At 39.5% G+C, this 25958-nt stretch overlaps 2 protein-coding genes across 4 annotated transcripts in view; one reads left to right on the top strand and one right to left on the bottom strand.

Moving 5' to 3' along the window:
• Positions 1 to 9281, bottom strand: part of swt1 (SWT1 RNA endoribonuclease homolog) — a 162094-nt gene extending 152813 nt beyond the window's left edge. For 2 of the 3 annotated variants that reach the window (XM_063064016.1, XM_063064019.1), the window contains exon 1: positions 9108 to 9281. The gene's annotated coding sequence lies outside the window, so the exon portion shown is untranslated. Of the gene's footprint in view, positions 1 to 4386; positions 4457 to 9107 lie in introns of all 3 variants that reach the window. The other variant, XM_063064017.1, reaches the window with a different exon arrangement.
• A 95-nt stretch (positions 9282 to 9376) lies between these two features.
• trmt1l (tRNA methyltransferase 1-like) overlaps positions 9377 to 25958 on the top strand; it is an 87747-nt gene continuing 71165 nt past the window's right edge. The window contains exons 1-5 of the mRNA XM_063064015.1: positions 9377 to 9437; positions 11900 to 12064; positions 13178 to 13240; positions 15182 to 15295; positions 18364 to 18428. Coding sequence (XP_062920085.1) covers positions 9377 to 9437; positions 11900 to 12064; positions 13178 to 13240; positions 15182 to 15295; positions 18364 to 18428 — 468 coding nt within the window. The remainder of the gene's footprint in view (positions 9438 to 11899; positions 12065 to 13177; positions 13241 to 15181; positions 15296 to 18363; positions 18429 to 25958) is intronic.

Here is a 25958-nt window from a genome sequence, read left to right as displayed (position 1 = left end):
CCCAGATGGAGTGCAGGGCCCAGGTAAGGCTTGGGATCATGGGGTACTTACGAAACAGTATGGTGAGACAAATGCTAAACAATCTGAATTTCTGAACAGCTGTACACCAGATTATCAGAGTCCCTTAATAACACTACCAAATATTTATCCTTCTCCCGTGAAGCTGTTCTTCCCTATTCAAATGAAAGGAGGTACTGTTCACTGACCTAAATGCTGGGGTATGCAACTACAGAAGACCACAGCTCACATCATTACAGTCATATGGGATGCTGTTTTGCACCACTGAATCACTTTGCTACTCTTCTTGGATCTTGTGCGCTTTTAGTTTTCATTTTAAACCAAGCAGCGATGGTTCTCTCAGAATGGTTATCAAGGCACAGAACCACATCAAACTATTCCAAAACAAAATATATCTCCCATAATTTTCAGTAGTAACAATGGTAAAAGTAGCAACAACGCTTACCAACATGCCACTGTAAAAGATAGCAATGTTGAATTTCTCTGTGCAGGCTTTAATATGGAAATCTTGCAACTTCTATTAGTGACTGACCACTCTTACTGTTCCACCCACATTCTCCAGCCCCAAACTCATAGAGCAGCAGGCAGCACTGTTAAAGTACTCATTGCCCATTGTCAAAAATCAATGCTTCAGCATGCCAGCATTAACTTAGGATAATTACCCACCACTGAAGATTACCCACCACTTGCTACAAGATTTTACAGTCGATCCAAAACCTAGAAAGAACACATTTTCCCACACGTGAAGACTTCTATGGAGGGAATTTGTATTGAAAGGCTGAGTCCCCTTGCATCAAATTTTAAATTATTTGTTAAATGTGAGAGGCTTAATATTCTAACATTTTCTTAATTTAAAAGTACTTATAAATTATCATTAATCTTTTAATTGCAATTAATTGATAATGAAAATATACATTCCAATCTTTTTTGATATTTAAATAAGTTGTTTAGTCTGATGAAGGGTCTCAGCCTGAAGCGTCAACTGTACTCTTTTCCACAGATGCTGCCTGGCCTGTTGAGTTCCTCCAGCATTTTGTGTGTGTTGCTCGGATTTCCAGCGTCTGCAGATTCTCTCTTGTTTTTGAAGCTGTTTCATTTTTTTGTATTTATTGAGAACAGTTACGTTTATGAAGTTCTAAAAAATATTTAACATTGCTTAGCTCTTTAGGCCATCCAGACCAAATCAGAGGACATTTTTTCTTGTCATCTCATGGGTGGGCCTCAGTCTGCCCTCTCATAGACATTACCTTCACTACCACATTAGACTAATTAGCTCCATGGAAAGAAATGGCAAAAACAAATCTCAGTAGATTTTCTGCAAGTTCTCACTTGCTGTCCATTTCAGCCAAACTTCCAAAAATCAACTTCACAAACCTCTGTGGGCATGCCAAAATTGAGCCAGCTGTTCTTCACTCTAATCAGACAATAAACTGATGTATTCCTCCTAGCAAATTCATATTTTTCAGCCAACACTTACAATCAGAATGGAATGATCCTAGGAGTGCTAAGCAGTCATACACGATTCCACAAAATCTCATGTCACAAAATCAAATAAGAACACAGAAACATGAGGAATTCTGCAGATGCTGGAAATTCAAGCAACTCACATCAAAGTTGCTGGTGAACGCAGCAGGCCAGGCGGCATCTCTACGAAGACGTACAGTCGACGTTTCAGGCCGAGAAACGTCGACTGTACCTCTTCGTAGAGATGCTGCCTGGCCCACCAGCAACTTCGATGTGTGTTGTAAGAACACAGAAATCTGCTTTTCCCACCTACTATTCTGCATCAGCCATTAAGATGATATACCTCAATCTTGAACACTATTTGAAAGTGCAAAGTAAATTTTATTATCAAAGTGCATAAATGTCACCAGCTACATCCCTGAGATTCATTTTCCTACGGACATACTAAGCAAATCTATAGAATAGTAACTCTAACAGGATCAATGAAAGATCAACTACTGTGCAACAAACTGTGCAAATGCAAATAAATAGCAATAAATAACGAGAACATGAAAGAAGATAGAGTCCTTAAAGTAAGATCATTGGTTGTGGGAACACCTCAATGAATGGGCAAGTGAGTGTAGTTATCCCCTTTTGTTCAAGAGCCTGATGGTTGTGGTGTAGTAACTGTTCATGAACCTGGTGGTATGAGTCCTGAGGCTCTTGTACTTTTTACCTGATGGGAGCAGTGAGAAAAAAGCATGGCCTGGGTAGCGATGATCTCTGATGATAGATGCGTTTCATGTAGATGTCTCAATGGTTGGGCAGGCTTTATCCATGATGTACTGGGTCAAATCCACTACCTTTTGTAGGATTTTCCATTCAAAGACATTGGTGTCCACACCAGGCTGTGATGCAGCCAGTCAATGCACTCTCCACTACACATCAGTAGAAGTTTGTCAAAGTTTTACATGTCATGATGAATCTCCGTAGACTCCTAAAGAAGTAGAGGTCCTACTGTGCTTTCTTTGCAATTGCACTTACATGCTGGGTCCAAGACAGGTCCTCAAAATAGTGACGCCCAGGAATTTAAAGTTCCTATCTACCTCTGACCCTCTGATGAGAACTGGTTCACGGATCCCTGGTTTCACTCTCCTTGAAGTCTACAATCAGCTCCTTGGTTTTCTTGATATTCAGTGAGAGGTTGTTGTTATGCTACCACTCAGACAAATTTTCATTCTCCTTCCTGTATGCCAATTCATCACTATCTTTGATTCTGGAAAAATCAGGGACACAAAAACTAAAATAATTTTGGAATTTTCGCACAATCATAAATGAGGAAGAAATTATATTCACAGAGGTAAGGAAAGCAAGCTGCCACTACAAGTGTGGAGTGGCAGTGAAGACTATTTAAGAATTAGACAGGTTGAGAAAGATAACTGTTTTGAAAATGAAGAAATATGCAGTGAGAAATTTAGCCTACTGTCAGTTTGTATGATCAGAAACCAGCTGGTTCAGTCAAAAAATAAAACAGATAAATGACTGAGTGAAAGCGGTCTGAATGTGTTACAGACTGAAGATACCTATTTATGCCTTTCAGTGTTTATCTGAGAAAATAGTTACTCCTCAATCAAGTTTAGATACTTGACAACCAATCTTGTGGGAAAAGAACAGAGATTGAGTCAAAAGGCATCCCCTGATAGCATCCAGATAATCTACAAAGTACATGAGAAAGTGACGGCTGAAATTGTGAATGGCCATTTTTGATATTTCATATGGAGTGCAACAGAGTTAATGTAACTCACCAATTAAAATTGAGAGAGCTGGGGACTATAGGCCTCTGATATCAGTAATATGATATTTTCTACAGTATATTGTTAAAATTTTACTGGCAAAGTATTTGGGAAATAGTGACAGGATCATTCAAAACCACCATGGATTTTTTAAACAAACAGATGTGACACAGTACTGAGCAAAAGTCTTAGATATATACATATACATACAAATGTACATACACATATACACCTAAGGAACTATAGGTGGATAGGAACTATGTAGTAAGGGTACCTAAAGGCTGATTTATACTTGTGTGTCAACTCAACGCCGTAACCTACACAAGTGGGCAACGCCGTTGTGAGCATTTATACTTGTGTGTTGGTGTGCCTGCGTCGCTCTGCAATTCGGGCATGTCGCGCATGCGCACACACCTGCCCGTGCAAAGCTTCATGGACATGGTAGTCTTTCTCGGGGTAAACAAGTTTAAAGCGAGCGACTTTTTTCGTAAAAGCGAAACGTGTCCCCATAATTTTGGAGGTCTGTAAAGCTTTATGGAAAGCATTGCAGCCAGAGTTCCTTCCCTGCCCTTTGGTCAGCCAATGGGAAGGTATTGCAGCGTAGGAGGAAATGCGATGCTACCAGGCAGACCAATCACAGTTGTTGCGGTCTACGTTGCTGTAACACGTAGTTACATTTTGGGAGAGGTGCGTGTCAGGCTACAGTGTAGGGATCCACGTAGGGTTTGCAGCGACGCCATACCTACGGCATTGAGTTGACGCACAAGTATAAATCAGCCTCAAGACTTTTGCACAGTATAGTAGTAATTTTATGTACTGCATTGTACTACTGCTGTAAAAAAAATCTTGACCTATGTGAGTGATGATAAACCTGATTCTGATATGGGTCTCTATTGTGGACTGATAGTGGGAAGGGGACAGGGAGAGGGCAATATGGTTGGGAAAAGGGGGAGGGAACAGGAAGCACCAGAGAGACATTCTGTAATTATCAATACACCAATTGTTTAGAATCAAATTACCTTGCTCTGGTGTCTCAGGGCTGGGTGTGTCTGCACCTGCACTAATGTTCCCCCCCACCCTAGCACTCTGCTGCTACCTGTCCCACACTCCTCCTGCTGCACTCCACACTCACCATTCCCAACATCCTTTGCTCCCAGCAACAAACACAAAATGCTGGAGGAACTCAGCAGGCCAGGCAGCATCTGTGGAAAAAGAGTAGTTGATGTTTCAGGCCAAGACCCTTCAGCAGGACTGGAGAAAAAAGGTGAGGAGTAGAATTAAAAGTCCGGTGGGGGGGGGGGGAGAAAGAGGGGGGGGAAGAAAGAGCAGGGCGAGAAACAAGATGATAGGTGAAACCTGGAGGGGGAGGGGTGAAATAAAGAGCTGGGAAGTTGTTTGGTGAAAGGGATACAGGGCTGGAGATGGGGGAGTCTGATAGGTGGGGATAGAAGGCCATGGAAGAAAGAAAAGGGAGGGGGGGAGGAGCACCAGAGGAAGGTGATGGGCAGGCAAGGAGATAAGGTGAGAGAGGGAAAAGGGGATGGCGAATGGTAAAGGAGTGGGGGGGGGGAAGGGCATTACTGGAAGTTTGAGAAATCGATGTTCACGCCATCAGGTTGGAAGCTACCCAGACAGGATACACGGTGTTGTTCCAATCTGAGTGTGGCCTCATCACGACAGTGGAGGAGGCCAACCATCAACACATTGGAATGAGAATGGGAAGTGGAATTAAAATGGGTGGCCACTGGGACATCCCACTTTTTCTGGTAGGCGGAGTGTAACGCTCAGTAAAGCAGTCTTCCAATCTACATCGGGTCTCACCGATACATAGGAGGCCACACAAGGAGCACCAGACATAGGATATGACCCAAAAGACTCACAGGTGAAGTGTCGCCTCACCTGGGAGCACTGCTTGGGACCCTGAATGGTACGGAGGGTGGAGGTGTAGCACTTGATCTGCTTGCAAGAGCAAGTACCAGGAGGGAGATCTGTGGGGAGGGACGAATGGACAAGGAAGTCACGTAGGGAGCTAATCCTGCAGAAATCAGAAAGTGGGAGAGGGGAGGAGGGCAAGAGTGCTCGGTGGTGGGATCCCTTTGGAGATGGCGGAAGTTTCGGAGAATTACGTGCTGGACACAGCCACTCATGGGGTTGTAGGTGAGAATGGGAGGAACCCTATCCCTGGTAGGGTAGCAGGAGGAAGGGGTGAGAGCAGACGTGTGTGAAATGAAAGAGATGCGGTTGAGAGCAGTGTCGATGGTGGAGGAAGGGAAGCCCCTTGCTTTGAAGGAAAACATCTGCTTCGTTCTGGAATGAAGCGCCTCATCCTGAGAGCAGATGTGGAGATGGAGAAATTGAGAAAAGGGGAAGGCGTTTTTACAAGTAACAGGGTGGGAGGAGATATAGTCCAGGTAGCTGTGAGAGTCTGTGGGTTTATAATAGACATCAGTAGATAAGCTGTCTCCACATTTAGATTGAGAAAGGGGAGTGAGATGTCAGAAATGGACAGGTAAGTTTGAGGGCAGGGTGAAAGTTGGAGGCAAAGTGGATGAAGTTGACAAGTTCTGCATTGAGTGCAGGAAGCACTCTACATCTTTTGTTTGAAAGAAGTGGGAGGAGCCAAAGGAGAAATTATTAGGAGTGACATTAAAAGTGAAATTATAAAACATGCCTGCCTGTTTGACAGCTACATTGTATGGGACCCAGCTACACCAACCTGTTTGCCGGCTACATGGCATGGGTCCCAGCTATATCTGCCTGTTTGTTGGCTACATGAAAAGTATAGCCATGGGCACTCGCATGGGTCCCAGCTATACCTGCCTGTTTGTCGCCTACATGGAACAGTCTATGTGGCCATCCACCACTTTTCCTACATTACATCAATGGCTGCATTGGTGCTGCTTCCTGCACCCATACTGAACTCATCGACATCACCCACTTTGCCTCCAACTTCCACCATGCCCTCAAATTTACCTGATCCATTTCCAACACCTCCGTCCAAGGTGATAGGATCTTGATTAGTCAGAGTGTCAAAGTTTATGGGGAAAAGGCAGGAGAATGGGATAAGTAGGATAAATCAGCCATGATGGAATTTCAGAGGAGACTCAATAGGCCAGAGGGCCTAATTCTGCTTCAGTGTCTTAGTTTTATTTCGACTTTGGAAATGCTTTTGACAAAGTCATAAGTAGGAAAAAATGAGAGCACTATATTTTTCCCTGGTAGCTGCCATAGACCCCTATGGAAAGTAACCCCCTCCCATGTCATTTCAAATACAAAAAGGTAAGAGAAGATGCAAGATGATAAGAAAATTTCTATGATCATATAGTTCTTTCATCAAAATTTTGCAAATTAAACTAAACCAAATCAAGAGTGGGTTAGTGGGCAAGAAATGAAATGCATTGTACAATTTGCTTTCACAGTCCTTAAACTGCCTTCTCAACTCTTCCCTAGTCAGTCCAAGATCTCCCTGAAACCCATGATCCCCTTTTCAACAAATATTGATGCAGAACAATTTTTTCTTTAAATTTTCAGCTGGACCAGATCAATGCATATTATATTGATTGCCTCACACAATCACTATCTTCAGTAAGTGGATCTTCAGGCTTCTGTACCTCCTTCCTTTAGGTGGTAGTAATGAAAAAAAGACATGCCCCAAGATAGTGAGGGTCAATGATGGACGCCACCTTCTTGAAGCACTGCCTTTGGAAGTTATTCTCAATAGTGGGGAAGGCTGTGCCCACGACGGCGCTGGGCTGAGACTACAGCCCTCAAAAGCCTCTTTTAATCCTGCAAATCAGAGCCTGCATACCAGGTGATGATGCAACCAGTCTGAAGGTGGTGATGTCACCAGGAATGGATCTGTCAGTGCAGGAGTTTAATATGTCTATAGTCATGTTCCTCATGTAGAGCACATCCCGTGCTCAGCCTCTTTATGGCTCCAGAATTTCCTTGGAAGCTTAACAGCTGGGTCTTCTTCACTGGCATTAGTTAGTTATTAGGTTGTGGTTGGGTATTTTTGTGTCATCTAGTACGTTTGCCATTTAGAGTTGAGCTGACACAATTGTTTTTAGGGTTGGTTATATATTCCAGTTGTTATTGAAGAATTTGAATGTAGATATGTGGTAGTTTATGTTATCTACTAATGCAAAGTTGACAGTAGCCTTTACATGATCCTCGAAGATGGTTTTCAAGTTTAAAACTAAACTAATGGATCGAGAGGCCTGGGCCCTTGTCTAAGTTGTTGGAAACCCCTAAAGCAACAGGAAGAGGAGGAGTGATTAGCCCAACGTTTTACAGTGCAGGCAAGCTGGGTACAATTCCCGCTGCTGCCTGTAAGTTTCCTCCAGGTGCTCTGGTTTCATCCCATGGTCCAAAGACATACCGGTTGAGAGGTTAATTGGTCATTGCAAATTGCCCCATGATTAGGCTAGAATGAAAAAAAATATTGGCGATTGTGCAGTGGCTCAAAGGGCTGAGAGGGCCCATTCCATAAGATACAGGATTAGAATTAGGCCATTTGGCCCATCAAGTCTGCTCATCATTTCATCCTGGCTGATTCATTTTTCCTCTCAGCCCCAATCTCCCGCTTTCTCCCCATATTCCTTCATGTCCTGACTAATCAAGAATCTATCAATCTTGGTCTTAAATATATATAAAGATTTGGCCTCCACAGCTGCCTGTGGCAAAGAATTCCACATATTCACCACTCTGGCTGAAGAAATTCCTCCTCATCCCTGTTCTAAAAGGACACCCCTCTATTCTGAGGCTGTGTCCTCTGGTCTTAGACTCTCCCTTTATAGGAAACATTCTTTCCACATCCACTCAATCAAAGCCTTTCACCATTGAATAGGTTTCAATGAGGTTACCCCTCATTTTTTTGAATTCTAGTAAATAGGCCTAGAGCCATCCAACGCTCTTCATGACAAGCCATTCAATCCTGGAATCATATTCATGAACCTCCTTTGAACCCTCCACAGTTTCAGCACAACCGCACCCTATTTCAATAAATAAATAGAAGGAATGGAGTCAGTTCACTAAATGAACACAGAATTCTCTAACTGAAGGTAACTAACTGCAACTCAGCTATTACTTTATCTTTTCTTCTGGTCCACCCAGATCATATATTCCAATTGGTCCCACACCCTTCTCCACCCCCCACCCCCAAGCTAGCCTCATCCCCAGCTCCTTGATACCCAGTTTCTTTCCCTCCTCCCACCAAGTTCCATCACCCATACACACCTCACAGAGACTGCTCGACATGTAACATGGCGGTTGGCGTTCACACTACTACAGGTCCAGTGATCCAGGTTCAATTCCGCCGCTGTCTAGGAGTTTGTATGTTCTCACTGTGACCACATGAATTTCTTCTGGGTGCTCCACTAACGGGTTAGTAGGTTAATTGGTCACAAGTGTAATTGGACGGCACGGACTGTATCTCTAAATAAAAGTTGTCTAACTGACTGAATTATGAAATAGGAAGTTAAAAAATACAGTAAACATCAGACCATTTTCATCATTGAGGGCAAGGAGTCTCCAGAAGATCTAGTTGATCATCTACTCTGACTGTTTCTCGGATTTATTTCTCTATTTTAAAATTAGTTCAAAAAGATGTGAATATTCAAGAGGTTGATTTAGGCGGCGTATAAAATGTTGATGAATGCTAAACTTGTTTCCATACCCAAATGTCTGACTAGCTGGGGATTTCGGGATTTTCTGTCATTCTGTCAAGCGTTGTGGAGATTCCGGCAGATTCAGTAGGTACGGGACGGCATCAGGTGTGATCCAGCATCGCAGGCCCACAACCAAAACCAGAGTTGTTCTGCTTCAGAAATTACAACCTCCATTTATACTTACCACAGATGTATCTAATGAGACGCCCACTTCAACTGCTCGAATGGGACTATGCGAAGTATTAACGTTTCAAATAAAACTGCCTTCTCCTCAGAAAATCAAATGTTTCAGTTAGATAAGGCATTAGTGGAACAAGAATCCCTCCAGAGGTTCTCCCACCGCGAAAACGGAAAGGACTACATTTCCCAACATGTCCTTCGCAAAAGGCGCAGGCGCAGGGCTGGCACTTCGCCTCTCCTCCCTCTTATTTATCGAACGTCACCGTTGGTAACATGGCGGAGCATCGAGCGGAGGAGCTGCACCAGGAGGACACTGCCTCAAATAGAAATTTAAGTAAGAGAATCGAAAACTTGTTTGTTTAATTTTATATCTGGGCCTCAGCTTCTTTAGAAGAGAATAGTAGACCACATTTTTTCTTTTACCATGTTTGCATCTGTACATTGTTGTGATGGAGTTAGTTTGAGGGCCTGACCGCAGAGCTCCGTCTTAGGGCCTGATCCTGGTAACGGAGCTGACAGACAGGCTCTCCGGGAGATAAGCACCAGAATTCAAACCGGGTGTGCAGTCAGTGGGCATGTGAGGCACACGTTAGTGAAAATCAGCAAATGTTCCTTATGATTATATTTCCACAATTAAAATGTTTTATACCTTTTATAGGACGATCAATAGTTCAATAGTTTATCTTGCATTTTAAAACAAGTAATCTGTTCTTGTTACTTACTGACATCTCGTTTCACTATATATGTTTGAAATACTTTGGGGTGAATTTTGACGAGGTTGCAATTATAGGATGCGCCCGATCAATTGTGTTAAAAGTTTTTCAAACAATGTAGAACAGGGCGCATTAGGAGCGACCGAAGTGAAGTCTCCTATTTACGAACATTTGATTTCATCCCCACCTCCCAAGTCCCGTATTTTTTCTCCTTGTGCTTCACAACATCTTTAGATGCCGTTAATATCCTATACATGACATTTGCTTTCTTTTGGTGGATTGTTTACTTTTTATCATATTTGTTTTATTGCTGTAAATCTATTTGCTCTTAGTTGTCATGGAGACTTGAAAATAATTTTAAGCTTCCGTATATTTTGCTTGATTTTGTATCTGGGTCTCAACTTTTTTTTATGGGAACGGTAGCTCGCAATTTTTCTTTCACAATGTCCGCAGTGTCTCTGTTGTGATGGAATTAGTTTGAGTGTCTGACACATGGATGAAGATGCTTAATCCCACGATTACACTAGAACTGTCAGAAATGTGGGATACAACTAAAGACATAGAAAATTAGACTAAATTACATTGATACTATTATGTGTTTTAATCGACAAAATGGGTTAAATTATAATACAATAAAAACGCTGAAGAATTTTCTTTGGATTATTTTTTACTATTTGCTGCTTTTCCCCCTGCTTTTGTTCTGCATGATCATGGTGAATTAATTTAGCTAAATAAAGACATTTTACAAGTTAACGACAAGTGAACATTTTCCCTGCTAGATTTATTTGCCAGTTTTTAATATCTTAGACAATTGTGTTAACCGAAATTGGGCGCAATGTTTGAAGCTGCATTACCATGAAGTGATTTGTGGAGAATTGCAGCTGGTTGGAACTACTAAAAACAGAATCGATAACACAGACAGAAGGAAACTAAACTGAATGGGTGGCAGAGGAAATCATCGTACAAACAGGTTTGGGCGAAGGATGAGTGGGAGGAGAGAAGAAAGGATGACACCATGTTGTATGTAACTTTTAGGACCATAACATAGTAGCTTTTCCATGACTGTTGCCACAGATCAATATTTCAGTAAAAGATAACTCTATTGTAGAATGTTTGGAACCCAACAGAAGATAATATATTTTAAGATTTGTGTTTCAGTATTCATATTTCAAAAATATTTTAATTGATCAATTTTATAATGTATTTAAGTATCAAATTTTCAGCCTATTTAAAAATGCAGTTTCTTTTAGGAGTATACAATTTTGAATTATCTGATAATCAGAATTCAGCAAGACGAGGATCACAAGAAATACAATCCAGTGGCTCACTTAAGTTAAATGTAGATAAATGATTCTGATGATTTTGAAGAATAAATGGTCTTGAGCCTGACCCTGAAAGGAAAGAAGAAAATGGAAGTGAATAAGGATGGAAGGGAATTGGTATTAAGATTTCCAAGAATAACAAATGTTTTTTCTCTATGAAGTTGTTAGGAAGGAGCTACAGTTGGATCACTAGAGCCTGAGTGGTGAATTATTTGGGGGGAGGAGTGGGAAAGGATGTGTGTTTCTAAGATCAGAAGGTGCAGAGCTATTGGGCACGTTAGTTAGTGTGAATGAAAATTTCGGATTTAGCAATTACAACACATCAGTATGTTTGTGACTTAAAAACAAAACCCCGAATTATTACTGAGTGTGTCTAGAAGAGAGGGAATTTGGAGTTTGGAAAACCTGCAAGAAATAACTAGACTGGTAAGGTATGAGCCTGTTGTAGTTATAATGTTTGGATTAGGTTGAAATTTGATTGAAGAGTAGGGGATAAACCATTTCACAAAATGTACTAGTTTGAAGGCATTTTGTTTCACATAGCTAGTCATCATATCACTAGTTAACTGTTATATTAATAAAACAGCATTTTGGTATAACCCTCCCTTGGAATCACAATATTAATCCATTCATCATTTTCAGAAACTGACAATATGAATTTCTGTATTTGTTTTTTGGGGAAAAAAATAATACTTCTTTAACCAACATCAGCAGTGATTTTTTTACTTGAAAAAGTTCAGTCTGCTCTTCAAATATTTCAGCGTTCAGTTTTGGGAATGACACAGTTCAGGATGCTGGAAGTGTTGCAGCTAACTTGCACTCTGAGATAGAATCAGCTGAACCAAACTTCAGTACAGCAACCACCACTGATGAGCATGAAAGCTTGTCTGAACCAATGGATCCAACCACAACAACTGGAGTGGCAGGTATGGCTAGAGGGAAGAAAACGAAACATCTCTTTTTAAAAATGGCTCAGTTAGTTCTGTTAAAGTGGAGGAGCCATGGCAGCATAGGAGTTATCACAGCCCTATTACAGTTTGGGCTGTTCGAGTTCCGCGTTCAATTCTGACATCATCTGTACATCCTGTGGAACGTGTTGGTTTTCTCCGAGTGCTCTGGTTAACTTCCACAGTCCAAAGATGTACCGGTTAGTACTTTAATTAGTCATTGTAAATGGTCCCATGACTAGGCTAGGGTTAAATCGAGTGTTGCTGGTCGGCGTGGCTCGAAGGCCCGAAAGGGCCTATTCCATGCTGTGTCTCAATAAATAAATGAAAAAGATACCATCCTGGCCTAATCCGTACCTTCCCTGGTGATAACCTACACCACCTTCTTTCCACATACTCTCTACCCCTCCTCATGACAGCTCCTTTCTCATTCCTTTTGCCTTTTCTTTCTCTGTCTCCTTCACTGTTCAGGATTGACAATAAAAGAGTAAGATTTGTTTCTCGGTAATAAAATGGGCTTACACCAAATTTCAAAGTACATTTATCATCAAAGTGCGTGCACTATGCACAGCCTTGGGATTCAACTCCTTTTAGGCAGCTGCAAAACAAAGAAACTCAATAGAATCCATTTTTTAAAAAGAAGAAGACAATCAAACACGCAGAGTGCAAAAAAAAAGAACAATACATGCAAACAAGTAACATTTGGAACTAAAATTCATGAAAGTGAGTCCACAGCCACAAAGCCAGTCATCACTGCAGGTGGCCCAGGAGCCCATTACTTGCAGGCCACAGCTTCAGTTCAACACAGAGACGAGTAAATCTCACTGTGGCAGTGAGCTAAACCCTGGTGATCCCTCTCCTCTGGCCCTGAGGCACTGATCTTTTCGATCTGGCCTGGCCCTTAAATCAGCCAAACATTGGCTCATTCCTTGCTCTCAGACCTAGGCCCTACTGCATATTAGTTAAACACTGCATGATATGTATTGACTAATTTACCAAGTAACATATTAATATAACATTATCTGGGGGAAACTGTTTTACTTCAATAGTATTTTCAGAATACTGAAATACCTTATTTTTTTTCCTCCCCAGAAAGACACATCTCTATCCAACAGTCTCTGGCAGACTTGAAGAATCTTATAGATATTGAAGGCGGTGAGTGTGAGGTTAAGTGTTTCAAAAACTACAGAAGATATTCATTTTCTTTATTCATTGCAATGCAGTTGAAATTCACATTGGTAAGTTTAATTTGTGAGGCTGCTGTTCAATTTATTTTCTTAATTAGTGTACTTAACAAAAGTCTAAACAAGTTTTAATCTAGCACATCCTTTACCATTATGATAATGTGTTACTTTTAGCATTGTACTTTAGAAACCTTAAAGATCAGATTTTTAAAGATCAGCTTTATTTGTCACATACATTGAAGTGCATCATTTGTGTCAGCGAGCAACACAGCCTGAGGATGTGATGGGGGCCACCCGCGAGTATCACAATGTTTCCAGGGCTGACATAAGGGTTACTAACCCCTACTAGCACATACACCTTCTGGGATTTGGGAGGACACCTGAGATGGGGCAAATGTACAGATTTCTTGCATCCAGCAGCGGAATTTGAACCCCGGTCACTGGCACTGTACAGTGTTACGATAAGCTCTATGCTACTGTGCCACCCGTGTGCCCTCCAATGGGTTATCAAAAGTTCTTAAAGTTGCTTACTTTCTTAAAAGTTATTTATGTTTGTACACTAGTTGGTACTGCTGCCTTTATCTGTATCTCCATTGTAGATTAGTATCTAAACTAAGAAGGGGCAAGTGAAGGACAGTATCTATTCTTTGTTGTCTGCCTAAGCATGAAGATTTGTTTAAATTGGATTCCTGAATGTTAGCAGTAATGGTTCCCTTTGAAATGATTGAAATCTGTCTGGTGAGGATACACCCACAACAGGGAAATTCCTAAGATTTTGATCTACTCATGATAAAACAAAAATAGAGATTTGTTCAAAGTGGTATTTAGAAAGGGATTTGTGTTCTTACCTATCAGTTTACACAAATTTTTAGGAGAAAAAGGCTGTAAAGTTTGTGAGCTTTGGTGAATTCTGATTGCATCTTTTAGACCATGCACACAACAGCCAAGGTGCATGGGAATGCCACACAAGGAAATTGCTCCTCCTAAGTCACACATCATCCTGACTTACTGTAGAAATACACATTCCATTATTATTATTATTATTGGACTAAATTTCCAGAACATTTTGCTCAAAAGCATACTGTGAGCACGATTGTCACAGGGATTTTTTTCTGTTTAAGTGGGCTGCTTACTACCACCTGTCAAAGGCATTAGATGCCATTGTCAACAAAGTTGAAAGAAAGTGAACTCTGTATTTGCATATGTGGGAAAAAATTGGAATTAACCAGTAGAAATGCTATCACAAAATTCATAACGTGTACATCTTTAAGGGTTGCAATGAAAACTTTCCTGTATCCAGTATTGCAAGGCAAGAATATTTGTGTTTGAACACTCAAATCAGCAGTAGTAAAAAGGTTGTGATTAATGCATGCTTTATTGTAAGAGTCCAGATGTTTATTATTTTTCAGGAACTGCTGTTGTGATTTGTACTGATTGAAAACAATTGGAAATTTGACACTAAAATCAGATTTCATTCATACAGTCTTTATTTCCCACTTTTACTGTTGTATACTTAGGATGGTAGTGAATATTGGTAGGTTGGGTTGAGTGTTTTGATGTTGCGGAGCTTACCAATGAACTTGGAGACGTTTTATCACCATTTGAAGTGACATCCTCAGTTGATGTTTATCTCCTGAGTGGCTACCCTTTCAGTTCTATTGGCTTGTGTTTCTTTGGCCCTTAGGGGTTCATAAATGGTGTCTATCTCGATATCAGGACCAAGGCAAGCAAATGGGGGCCAGTATAAACGCAAACACTCAGAGAGAAGCACCAACAACTGTGCACTGAGGATGTCACCTTGACTGGTGATGCCAAGCTTGATTAAACACCACAGCATCAAACTCCTCAACCCATCAAACTGTCAGATATTGTTGAATAGTAAGAGTTGACAGCATGTTTTATGTTTTATCAGCTGGCAAGAAGACCTGTCCTTTGTGTCCAGAAGAAAAGTTTAAACCCAACTATAGTCACAAGCTACGAAGGCATTTGCAACATCTGCACTGGAAAGTTTCAATAGAATTTGAAGGTAACTCTTTCTACCCCTATATCCCTGAGTCAAGGCAAATGTATCATCCATTAGTCTGAATGGGCAAGCAATTAATTACTTAAACTATTTTAATTATTTAATTACACCAACACCTGTCGTCTTAATCATTTTATTTTAAAAAATGTCAATGGAATTTTCAGTAATAATAATGTTATACCCAACATTGTTCTTTCTGCTTATTATAACTTGACGTACATATTTTAGGGAATTTCTCATTAAGGGATACATGGATATTTTTTAAACTATTAAAATATGCTTAATTTCTGAATCTGTTATTTACTCCATTTATCTGTGTTTCATATAATTTAAATCTTGATAGCTCGGATTATTTTAATTGAATCACAGCTGATTGATCTTATTTTCATAATCTAGCTTTATTTGATAAAGTTAAACAAGTGACTTAATGACCAATGCATATAATTTGAAAAGGCTGAACAACTTGAAATGAGTAATTTTTAAGTTAACATCTTTAAAAAACTTAATATAAGCAATTTCAAAATTCACTTATGGTTCAGGTTGACGGAAAATTTAATGGAGCTCGGTTTAAACTTAGTGTTCAATGTTCAGTTTGCATAAATGCAGGTTCTGTTTACTGAAGTTGTTTCTAATGTGCTGCTGTTCAGGATTAGCTTCAATTTCTTTGAGCTCATCTGCATGATAAAAGTCGTGCATGATGTTTTTCACCATGAGAACCTAACTTCCAGCGACAAAATAATAGCATTTACCATAATTACAGAAAACTTCATCGTAGATTTAAAAGCAATTGAAATAAAAGCAGAAAATTGTGGAAATTATTCGACAGGTTAGATAGCATTGGTAGATAACATGGCCTATTGTTTTATTTTTTTTCTCTCGCACATTCAGTAGCTGCACTTTTTTTGCTTTTGTATTTCTTGCATTAGTAATACTAATACTTGTATCAGGCTGCTGTTCATTGACTGCGGCTCAGCGTATAACACAATCATTCCTACAGCTCTGATCAAAAAGTTCCAAAACCTGGGCCTCTGTACCTCCCTCTGAAACTGGATCCTCGACTTCCTCACCAGAAGACCACAGTCTGTGCAGATCAGAAATAACATCTGTACCTTGCTGATAATTAACATTGGTGCACATCAAAGATATGTGCATAGCCCACTGCTCTACTCTATCTACACCCACGAAGACATGGCTAGGCACAGCTCAAATGCTATCTATGAATTTGCTGACAATACAACTTGTTGCAGAAATTCAGATGGTGTCAAGAAGGCATACAGGAGCAAGATAGATCAGTCTTTTGAGTAGTGTCACAGCAACAACCTAGCACTCAGCGTCAGTAAGACCAGAGAGTTGATTGTAGACTTCAGAAAGGGTAAGATGAGGGCACACAAACCAGTCCTCATCGAGGGATCAGTAGTGAAAAGTGTGAGCAATTTTGAATTCTTGCGTGTCAACATCTCTGAGGATCTATCCTGGGTCAAGCATTTCAATGCATTTACAAAGGAGGGACTACAGTGGCTGTATTTCATTAGGAGTTTGAGGGGTATGTCACCAAAGACACTGACAAATTTCTACAGAGAGCATTCTAACTGGCTGCATCACTATTTGGCATGGAGGGGGTGGGGTGCAATTTTACAGGATCAAAATAAGCTGCAGAAAGTTGTGCTCAGCCAGCTCCATAATGAGCATTAGCCTTCCCAGTATCCAGGACATCTTCAAAAAACAATACCTCAATAAGGCAACATCCATTATTGAGGACCTCCATCACCCAAGACATGCCCTCTTCTCATTGCTACCATCAAGGAGGTGGTACAGGAGCCTGAAGACTCCTCAACATTTCAGGAACAGCTTCTTCCCCTCTGCCATCAGGTTTCTGAATGGACATTGAATCCATGAGCACTACCTCACTACTTTCTTTCTCTTTTTGCACTATTTAATTTAAATTTTTGATATATATTTACTGTAATTTACTGATTTTATTATATATTGCTATATTCTGTTGCTGCATAACAACAAAATTCACAACATATATTGGCAATATTAAATCTGATTCTGCTGATTTTCTGGACGTAATGACCGTTTCAAAGCTGAATCATTTGTTTGATTTGCTGAAGCATTGGAATGGTTTTATGCTTCTATGCAGGTTTTCCTGTTTCTCAAATGCTATCCACTCCCTTTGGATCCTTTTTGCTAACTAATTCATCAACACAATTTCTACATTACAATATTGTCTGCATCTCTAAACAGACAGAGAAAGCACAATATAAATATATTTTTTAGGATAATGATTTAATATTTGGTATATTTTTTTTAATCTTTAAGCTCATCAAAGTTAAGCTGTTTTATGAGCAGGCATGAAAAGTAAAAATGGACATTATGAAAACATATTTTGTATAGTCAGACCCTACATGATTTTAACCAACTTGAGTCTCAATGCTGTAGTAAATCATTCTTTTGTTAATCAGAAGGAATCCATCCAAGACACCCAGTACTTTCTGCTGACTATTTTATATCAGGCAGTGGTCAACTATTCAGTTTTTCTACCTGCATACTTTGTAACTTGCTTCTCATAATAAGTAGGTTGATCCCTCTCGCATCACAGACATTTTAGAATGTTTCAATGAGAATAAATTAATGCGTGGGATCTTTAGTAATCATTAAACTTCTAACTTTGCATTGTGTAGACAGGATTTGTGTAGATTGCGTATTGCTTTGAGACTAATAAACTTTTCTGAAAACTTGACAACATTGCTCAAGTCAGTTTGTGGATCCATTCTTCACATTGTCAAATCCTAGCATTTAAATGCTAGGACCTTTTCAATTGTTCATCGTAAGATTTAAAGCCACTGTTGAAAGTGTAGTTATAAAGCAGTCTCCCCCCACTTCCACAACCCCTCCCATTACCATCAACCACCGCTTTTCAAAATCAATTTGCTCTGTTAAAAAATTAAAGAAATGTGTTTCATTAAGTCAAGAAAGTCGTTAACTTAGTTTGAATATGGCCAATATTTTGCCACCTGTTCATTGCACATTTTCTTCTTACTAATCTTGCTAAATTCACTTTCCAACAGGTTATAGAATGTGTATCTGTCATTTAGCCTGTCGAAAAATGAAAACCAACCTCAATGGAGAACAGGTAACAGGAATATGAAATTGGATGATATAATGTCTCCTGATGCCCACTAATATTCTTGACTACTCATTATTACCTTAAAAATAGAAATCCTAGATAAAAATGAATCATCAATATTATTTCACCCTTTACTTTCCCATTTTTCTTCATTGATTGATATTTCTGGAAAATGTGATGCACGATGTTCGGATCTCCCGATATAATTGTAACCGTCAGGTTCGGCTGGGAACGTTAGTCCAGAGGAAGACTTGTGCAATTTCGTTTGTATGGATGCTGTGTGATGTTTTCCCCTGTTACAAATCAATACCACAAAATATCAGACAGTACGCCATGTGCAATTGAGATTTATAATTCTTAATTTGATTATAGGGTTAATAAAGAAAACAAAAAGAAAAAGGGACCATTTTTAATGAAACAGTCTAACTTGCACTTTGGAGCTCATGGTTTTCCATCCATTTATTCCCTATCGATTTCCTCCGAGTGTCATCGACTCCCAGACCTTCACTTTAAGTCCACTCTGTCCTGCGGTCTACCAGCTTTCTCCTCTCGCATCTTCTCTCTTCAGCTCTCACTGACAAAAAAGCTTAATTTGGGGTACAGTTGTAACAGTGGACCAGATGTCCAATATGTTGACTCCACCTGCTCTTCTTGCTGATCTCCAAGGTTTCTAGCGTGTCTGGCAAGGTCTGATTAAGCCTCTCGGACTGGGGATCACCCTGTGGATGATAGGGAGTAGTCCTCGACTTCTGGACTCCGAGCATGCTCAGTAATTCATGTATGAGCCTACTCTCGAAATCCCACCCCGGATCACTGAGTATCCGCCTGGGGAGCCCATAATAAGTGAAATACTTCTCCCATAACACTTTGGTCACTGTAGACGCCCTCTGGTCCTTGGTGGGGAAAGCCTGCACATATCTGGTGGTGTGATCCGTGATGACTAAGACATTCACCATGTTGCTGGCATCTGGTTCTGTTGACAGGAAATCCATACACACCAGGTCCAGGGGCCCTGCACTCTGCAAGTGGGACAAGGGAGCTGTCCGTGTAGGAAGCGTCTTGCTCTATATGCATCAAATGCACGACTTGCAGTATTCTTCGACCTCTGGCTTCATTTGGGGCCAGTAAAACCAGTCTCTGAGCAATCCATAGGTCTTTTCCACCCCCAAACATCCAGAATCATCATGAAGTGATTTCAACGCAGTCCTCCAATACTTCTCAGGCAGAACCAGCTGGGAACGCCAAAGTCGGTCTGAGGGTGACGTGACCCGGTATAGGATCCGGTTCCTCAACTCCAACCTGGGCCATTCTTTCAGTAATGGAGGCACCGCAGCATATTTCGTCTTCTCCACTTGAGTCATGTCTCCCTTTTCAACCGCTGATCAAACGGTACCGATGCCTGGGTCATCTCGCTGAGGAGCTGCCACTTTCCCAGGACTCAATTCCAGTAACTGGTTTGTCTTCAGAGCTGTCAGGTTACAGTAAACTTGTGGAATGGTGTCATCAGAAGCTCCCAATTGATCTACCGCTCGATCCTGCCCTTGCCTTCCATCCGCCTTCTCCATGATGGCAAACTGACACATGGCTTTCACCCCCGGGGCAGGAATGCTCTCCCACTCTCCGTCCCTGTCCAGCCCTTCATACGAACGACGGGACAAAGCATCAGCAACAATGTTCCTACTTCCCGGCCAGTACTTCAGGCTGAAATCATAGACAGACCACGCTGCCAACCACCGATGGCCTGCGGTATCCAATTTTGCCGAGGTCAGGATATAAGTTAGGGGGTTGTTGTCCGTCCTCACCTCAAACTTGGCCCTGTAGAGGTAGTCACTCGGCTTATCCACCACAGCCCATTTCAACCCCAGAAACTCCAACTTGTGTGTGGGGTAGTTTTTCTCAGAAGGCGACAGACTCTGGCTGCCAAATGCAACAGGTCTCAACCTGGTGCCCTGATTCTGATCCCCCTAAGCCTTCTCTGCTGGCATCTGTCTGCAGTACATACGGCAATCAGGGGTCTGCAAAAGCCAGCACAGCCACCTGGGTCAGCATCTCCTGCAGCAACTGAAAGGCCTCTTCACATTTTGCATCCCACTCAGTCCAAAAGGCTCCGAAGGGCTAAGATACTCTTTACCCTCCTCTCCTTCTGTCCTCCTCTCTATTCCCCAAGGGAGGATAACCACACAGAAGCTGATTCAATGGGTGACTCACTTTCGTATAACCCTTCATGAACGTCTGATAGTAACCACAGAACCCGAGGAACGAGCACAAAGCACTCAAAGTCTGGGGCCTTGGCCTTGTGGTTACTGCCTCTATCATAGACAGATCTTTAGCTGCTCCATCCCCTGAGACTATGTGCTCAGCATAGCTGACAGATGACTTGCAGAACTGGCGCTTGTCCAGGGAAAGTTTTAACCCTTCAGCTTTCAGGCGGCCCAGCGCCTTCAGTAGCCTCGCTTCATGTTCTTCCAAGGTGGACCCAAACACTATGAGGTCATCCAGGTATACCAATACCTCAAGCAAGTTCATATCCCCACCATTTTCTCCATGACCTGCTGGAAGGTTGCAGGGGCTCCCGAGATGCCCTGGGACATCCTTTTGATCTGAAAGAATCCCAGTTGACATATGAATGCCGTCTTCTCTTTTGTCAGTCTCACTCATGGAGATCTGGTAATATCCACTCCTCAAGTCCAGCACACTGAACCACTTCACACCACTCGGCCAGCACATTCTTTGATCCTTGGGACCGTATACTGGTCGGGGAAGGTACGCCTATTCAGAGTCCTGTAGTCCACACACATCCGTACCTTCCCATTCTTCTTCCTGGCCACTACTATTGAGGACACGAAGGGGCTTCGGGACTCAGTGATGATCCCTTCAACTTACACAAATGCTGCTGAACATCTTCCACCTCTGCAGGGGCCACTCGCCGCGACCTCACTCTGAACAGGGTGTCCTCGGTCATCCGGATAGTGTGACGAGTGCTCTTGGAATAACCCACATCAAGCTCATCATTGGAAAAGACACCTTCCAGCTTCAACATCTTCACATTTTAAATCTTTTTTATTAATTATTATTGAAGATCAACAAAAAGAAGTACATTAAAGTAATCAAGTCAACATGTCAATATGTACAATGAGGAATTAAATTACCAAATAACTGATTAACAAAGCTAAACAATATATCAATAATAAGAAGAAAAAATAAAGTGTTAAAACTATTTTTTTTTGGAAAAAAGAAAGAAGGAAAAAAGAACCCCTACTAACTAAAACAAAAAAAAACCCTGCTAACAAAAAAACCCGAAAGAAAACCATTGGGAGCACAACCCCGGAGCTATACGCCGTACAAGCTTCCATAAAAAAAAAACATCAATCCGCCAACTCAAATCCATTTAAACAAGAATCAGAAGGAAAACATCTTAATTAACTCAAATCAGATGATAGTAGCGGGCAAAAGAACCCCACCTTTTCTCAAACTCAAATTGAGGATCAAAAGTTCGACTTCTGATTTTCTCCAAACTAAGACATAACATCACCTGAGAGAACCATTGTATCAAAGTGGGAGCAGAGGCATCTTTCCATTTCAATAAAATAGCCCTTCTGGCCAATAATGTAACAAATGCAATTACATGTTGGTCTGATATAGAAATACCATGAATATATTGAGGGATTATACTGAACAAAACTGTCAATTTATTAGATTGTAAATTAATTTTTAAAGCTTTAGCGATTGTAGAGAAAATAGATTTCCAAAACTGTTTCAATACAGAACACGACCAAAACATATGTGTCAATGTAGCTGTCTCGGTTTTACATCTACCACACTATCAACATTAGGAAATATTTTAGACAGTCTCTCCTTTGTCAAATAGTAACAATGTACAATTTTAAATTGAATTAAAGAGTGACTGGCACAAATTGAAGAAGAGTTAACCAACTTCAAAATTCGCAACCAATCCTCTGTTATCAAGGTCATGTTAAGTTCTCTTTCCCAATCTTGCTGAATCTTAAGTGAAGGATAATTGTACTGTTGTAATAGATAATTATAAATTTTCCCAAGAAAACCTTTCACTAAAGGATTCATTTTTAAAATAATGTCTAACAGGTCAGAATCCTGTATATATTCAAAATTACTTAAATATTCTTGTCAGAAATGTGAGTACGAGAGAGAATATTTAGTTACTGATTTCTCAAAAGACATCAATCGGCGTTCTTGGAACAGATCCATGAAGGAATAGACTCGTTTATTCCTCCAAAGAGAAAAGGTAGGATCACTTAGTGAAGGTTTAAATAAATAATTTCGATAGATTAAACTAAGAAGGTTAAATTTTTTGAGATTAAAAAAAATTATGAAACTGGTACAAAATTTGTAATGAATGCTTAATCGTAGGATATAAATTTAGATTAGAAATTTTGGCCAGTTGTACAGATAAAAAAGCTCCTAATAACAAAGTTAAGTAAAATTGCTTCACAGCTTTCAATTCCAAATCAACCCAAGATGCTCATTCATTTCTATCAGCCCAGTATAACCAAGAACACATATAATGTATATTAACAGCCCATTAGTATTAGGCAGAGCAAGACCTCCATCCTTTTTTAATTTTTGTAAATGATATTTCCCAATTCTTGGTCTTTTATTATTCCAAACAAAAGATGAAATAATAGAATCAACCTGTTCAAAAAACTTCTTAGTTAAAAAAATAGGAATATTTTGAAATACATATAAAAGTTTTGGTAGAATCATCATTTTAACTGCATGAATTCGGCCAGCTAACGAAAGTGTGAGTGGACTCCATCTACGAAATAATTGCTTCATAAAATCCACTAAAGGAACCAAATTAGCTCTATAAAGGTCTCTGTAATTTTTAGTGATAATAATACCTAAATATTTAAGAGTCCGTAACTTTAAAAAGGGTGTCATCATATATCAAAGCAAAATCATTTAGAGGAAGTAATTCACTTTTATGAAGGTTTGGTTTATATCCTGAAAACTTTCCAAATTCATTTAATAATTTCAGTAAACTAGGAATGGATTCTTCAGGATTCGAAACATAAATGAAGAGATCATCGGCATAAAGGGAGATCTTAAGAATAGTCCCATTTATGGAAATTCCATGGATGTCTTTAGCTTCACGAAGTGCAATGGCCAAGGGTTCCAACACCAACTTAAACAGCAGGGGACTTAACAGACATCCTTGTCTCGTACCCCGTGAAAGTCGAAAAAAAGGAGATCTACAATTATTAGTAATAACAGTAGCAATAGGGCTTTTATATATCATTCTAATCCACTTATTACAATTAGTACCAAAGCTGAATTTCTCTAAGACGTTAAATAAGTATTTCCATTCAACTCTATCAAATACCTTTTCAGCATCAAGAGAAACAACACATTGGGGAGTCTTAGAAAAGGATGGGTATATAACATTTAACAGTCTCCGAGTATTAGAGAAGGAATAACGGCCCTTTACAAAACCTGTTTGATCCTGAGAGATAATTTTAGCTAGAATATTCTCCAGTCAATTAGCCATTATTTTTGAAAGAATTTTAGCATCCACATTTAATAATGAAATAGAAGCTTCATAAAATGTGGGAGGTAACTCTCCTAACAAAAAATAATCTTTAAGTGTTTCCAACATGTATGGAGAAAGCAATTTTTCAAATTTTTCATAAAAATCCTACAAAAAAACCATCCAATCCAGGAGCTTTACCAGATTGCATTGAAAGAATAGCTTTCTGAATTTCTTTTTCAGTAATAGGAGTATCAAGAGTTTGTTGATCTTCAACAGATATTCTAGGAAGATCAATCTTTTGTAAAAAGGCATTCATTTGAGAAGGATCAGCTGGAAACTGAGATTTATAAAGTTCAATGTAAAAGTCTTGAAAAATTTTATTAATGTCTTCATAATTACAATCTAAACTACTGTCTCCCTTATGAATTTTTAAAATTTGTCTTTTAGCTCTAGCTGCCTTTAATTGGGATGCTAATAGCTTATTATTTTTATATCCAAACACATAAAATTAACTTTTCAATTTAAGCAAATTTCTTTCAATAGGATAAGTTAATAGTAAATTATATTGTGATTGAAGTTCAACCCTTTGTTTAAATAAATCAATGTTAGGAGAAATTGCATAAATATTATCCAAGTCTTTAATTTGTTTTGAAATCTTATCTAGCTTTATTTTTGTCTGTTTTTTAAGTTTAGTTAACTAGGAGATTATCTGACCTCGCAAATATGCTTTAAATGTATCCCATATAATCAATTTCGACACATCTCCCGTATTGTTAAAAAGAAAAAAATCTTTTATCTGAGTCTCAATAAATTTGACGAAGTCTGAACTTTGTAATAAATTTTCTGGAAAACGCCGAGGCAAGTTTGCAATACCGACATCATTCAATTCAAAAGTTAAGCTTAAAGGCGCATGATCCGAAACAACGATAGTGTCATATTCACATTTCTGGACTTTGGACAAAAATCAGAAATCAGCTATGAAATAAACGATTCTCAAATATTTTTTGTGAACATGTGAATATAAGGAATAATCTCTGTCATTAGGATGTAGATGTCTCCAGATTTCAATCAAACCATAATCGATTTAAAAAAGAGTTGATAGGTGATGCTGAACAACTCGGAAGCCGCTGATTGGTTGAACTCTTGTCAATCAAAGGATTTAAACAACAGTTAAAATCACCACCCATTAACAACAAATATTCATTTAAATCTGGCAATAAACCAAATACGTTTTTAAAAAGAAGGATGTCCATATAGATTAACCAGGACAATTTTTCTATTACAAATTGTTCCTTTGACAATTAAAAATCTACCATTAGTATCTGACACAATGTCTTCTTGGATAAATAAAATATTAGATTTCATAAAAATAGATACTTCCTTTGTTTTATTTTGACAAGTGGCATGATATTGAAGGCCCTTCCACATTTTAAAAAATCTATTTTGATCGCCCGTTCTGATATGCGTTTCTTGAGCAAAAATTATATTGGGTTGGAGTCGATTAATAATTTTAAAAGTCTTCTTTCGCTTAATAGGATGATTCCAGTCACGTACGTTCCAACTAATAACGTTTATCTGTTTAACTATAAAATATATTTTTTAACACATAGATACACGCATACCAACGTTGGCTAATCAAAAATGGCGGTGATAAGTATAACCATATAGAAAACATGCATGCTCTGGAACTCCATAATGGGAAAAAATGCAATAAGAAAAAAAAACTGGAAAAAATGAAATTAATCCTACAATGAAAACTATATTTTGAAACTAACCCGAATCCTCCCACCACCCCAAAAGCCAGAAATCTGGCAAAGAAAAAAAAGCCGGAATGCGTCCCCATAGAAAAAGAAAAAAGAAACAGAACTCCGTGAGCTGCCTAAATTATAATCATGACTTTAAAAGCTTTCCTTAATTCCCACCCCCACAAAAAACACGGCTCTAAAATAAGAAAGCCCAACAGAGAGAAAAAAAGATGTTTATGCTTAATCATTAAAATAAAGTGGGAATGAAAAATCAATCTCCAAAGA

Source organism: Mobula hypostoma, chromosome 12, assembly GCF_963921235.1.
Source record: "Mobula hypostoma chromosome 12, sMobHyp1.1, whole genome shotgun sequence".
Classification (NCBI taxonomy): Eukaryota; Metazoa; Chordata; class Chondrichthyes; order Myliobatiformes; family Myliobatidae; genus Mobula; species Mobula hypostoma.
The sequence above is the reverse complement of the archived record's forward strand: the minus strand, read 5'-3'. Positions and strand labels throughout refer to the sequence as shown.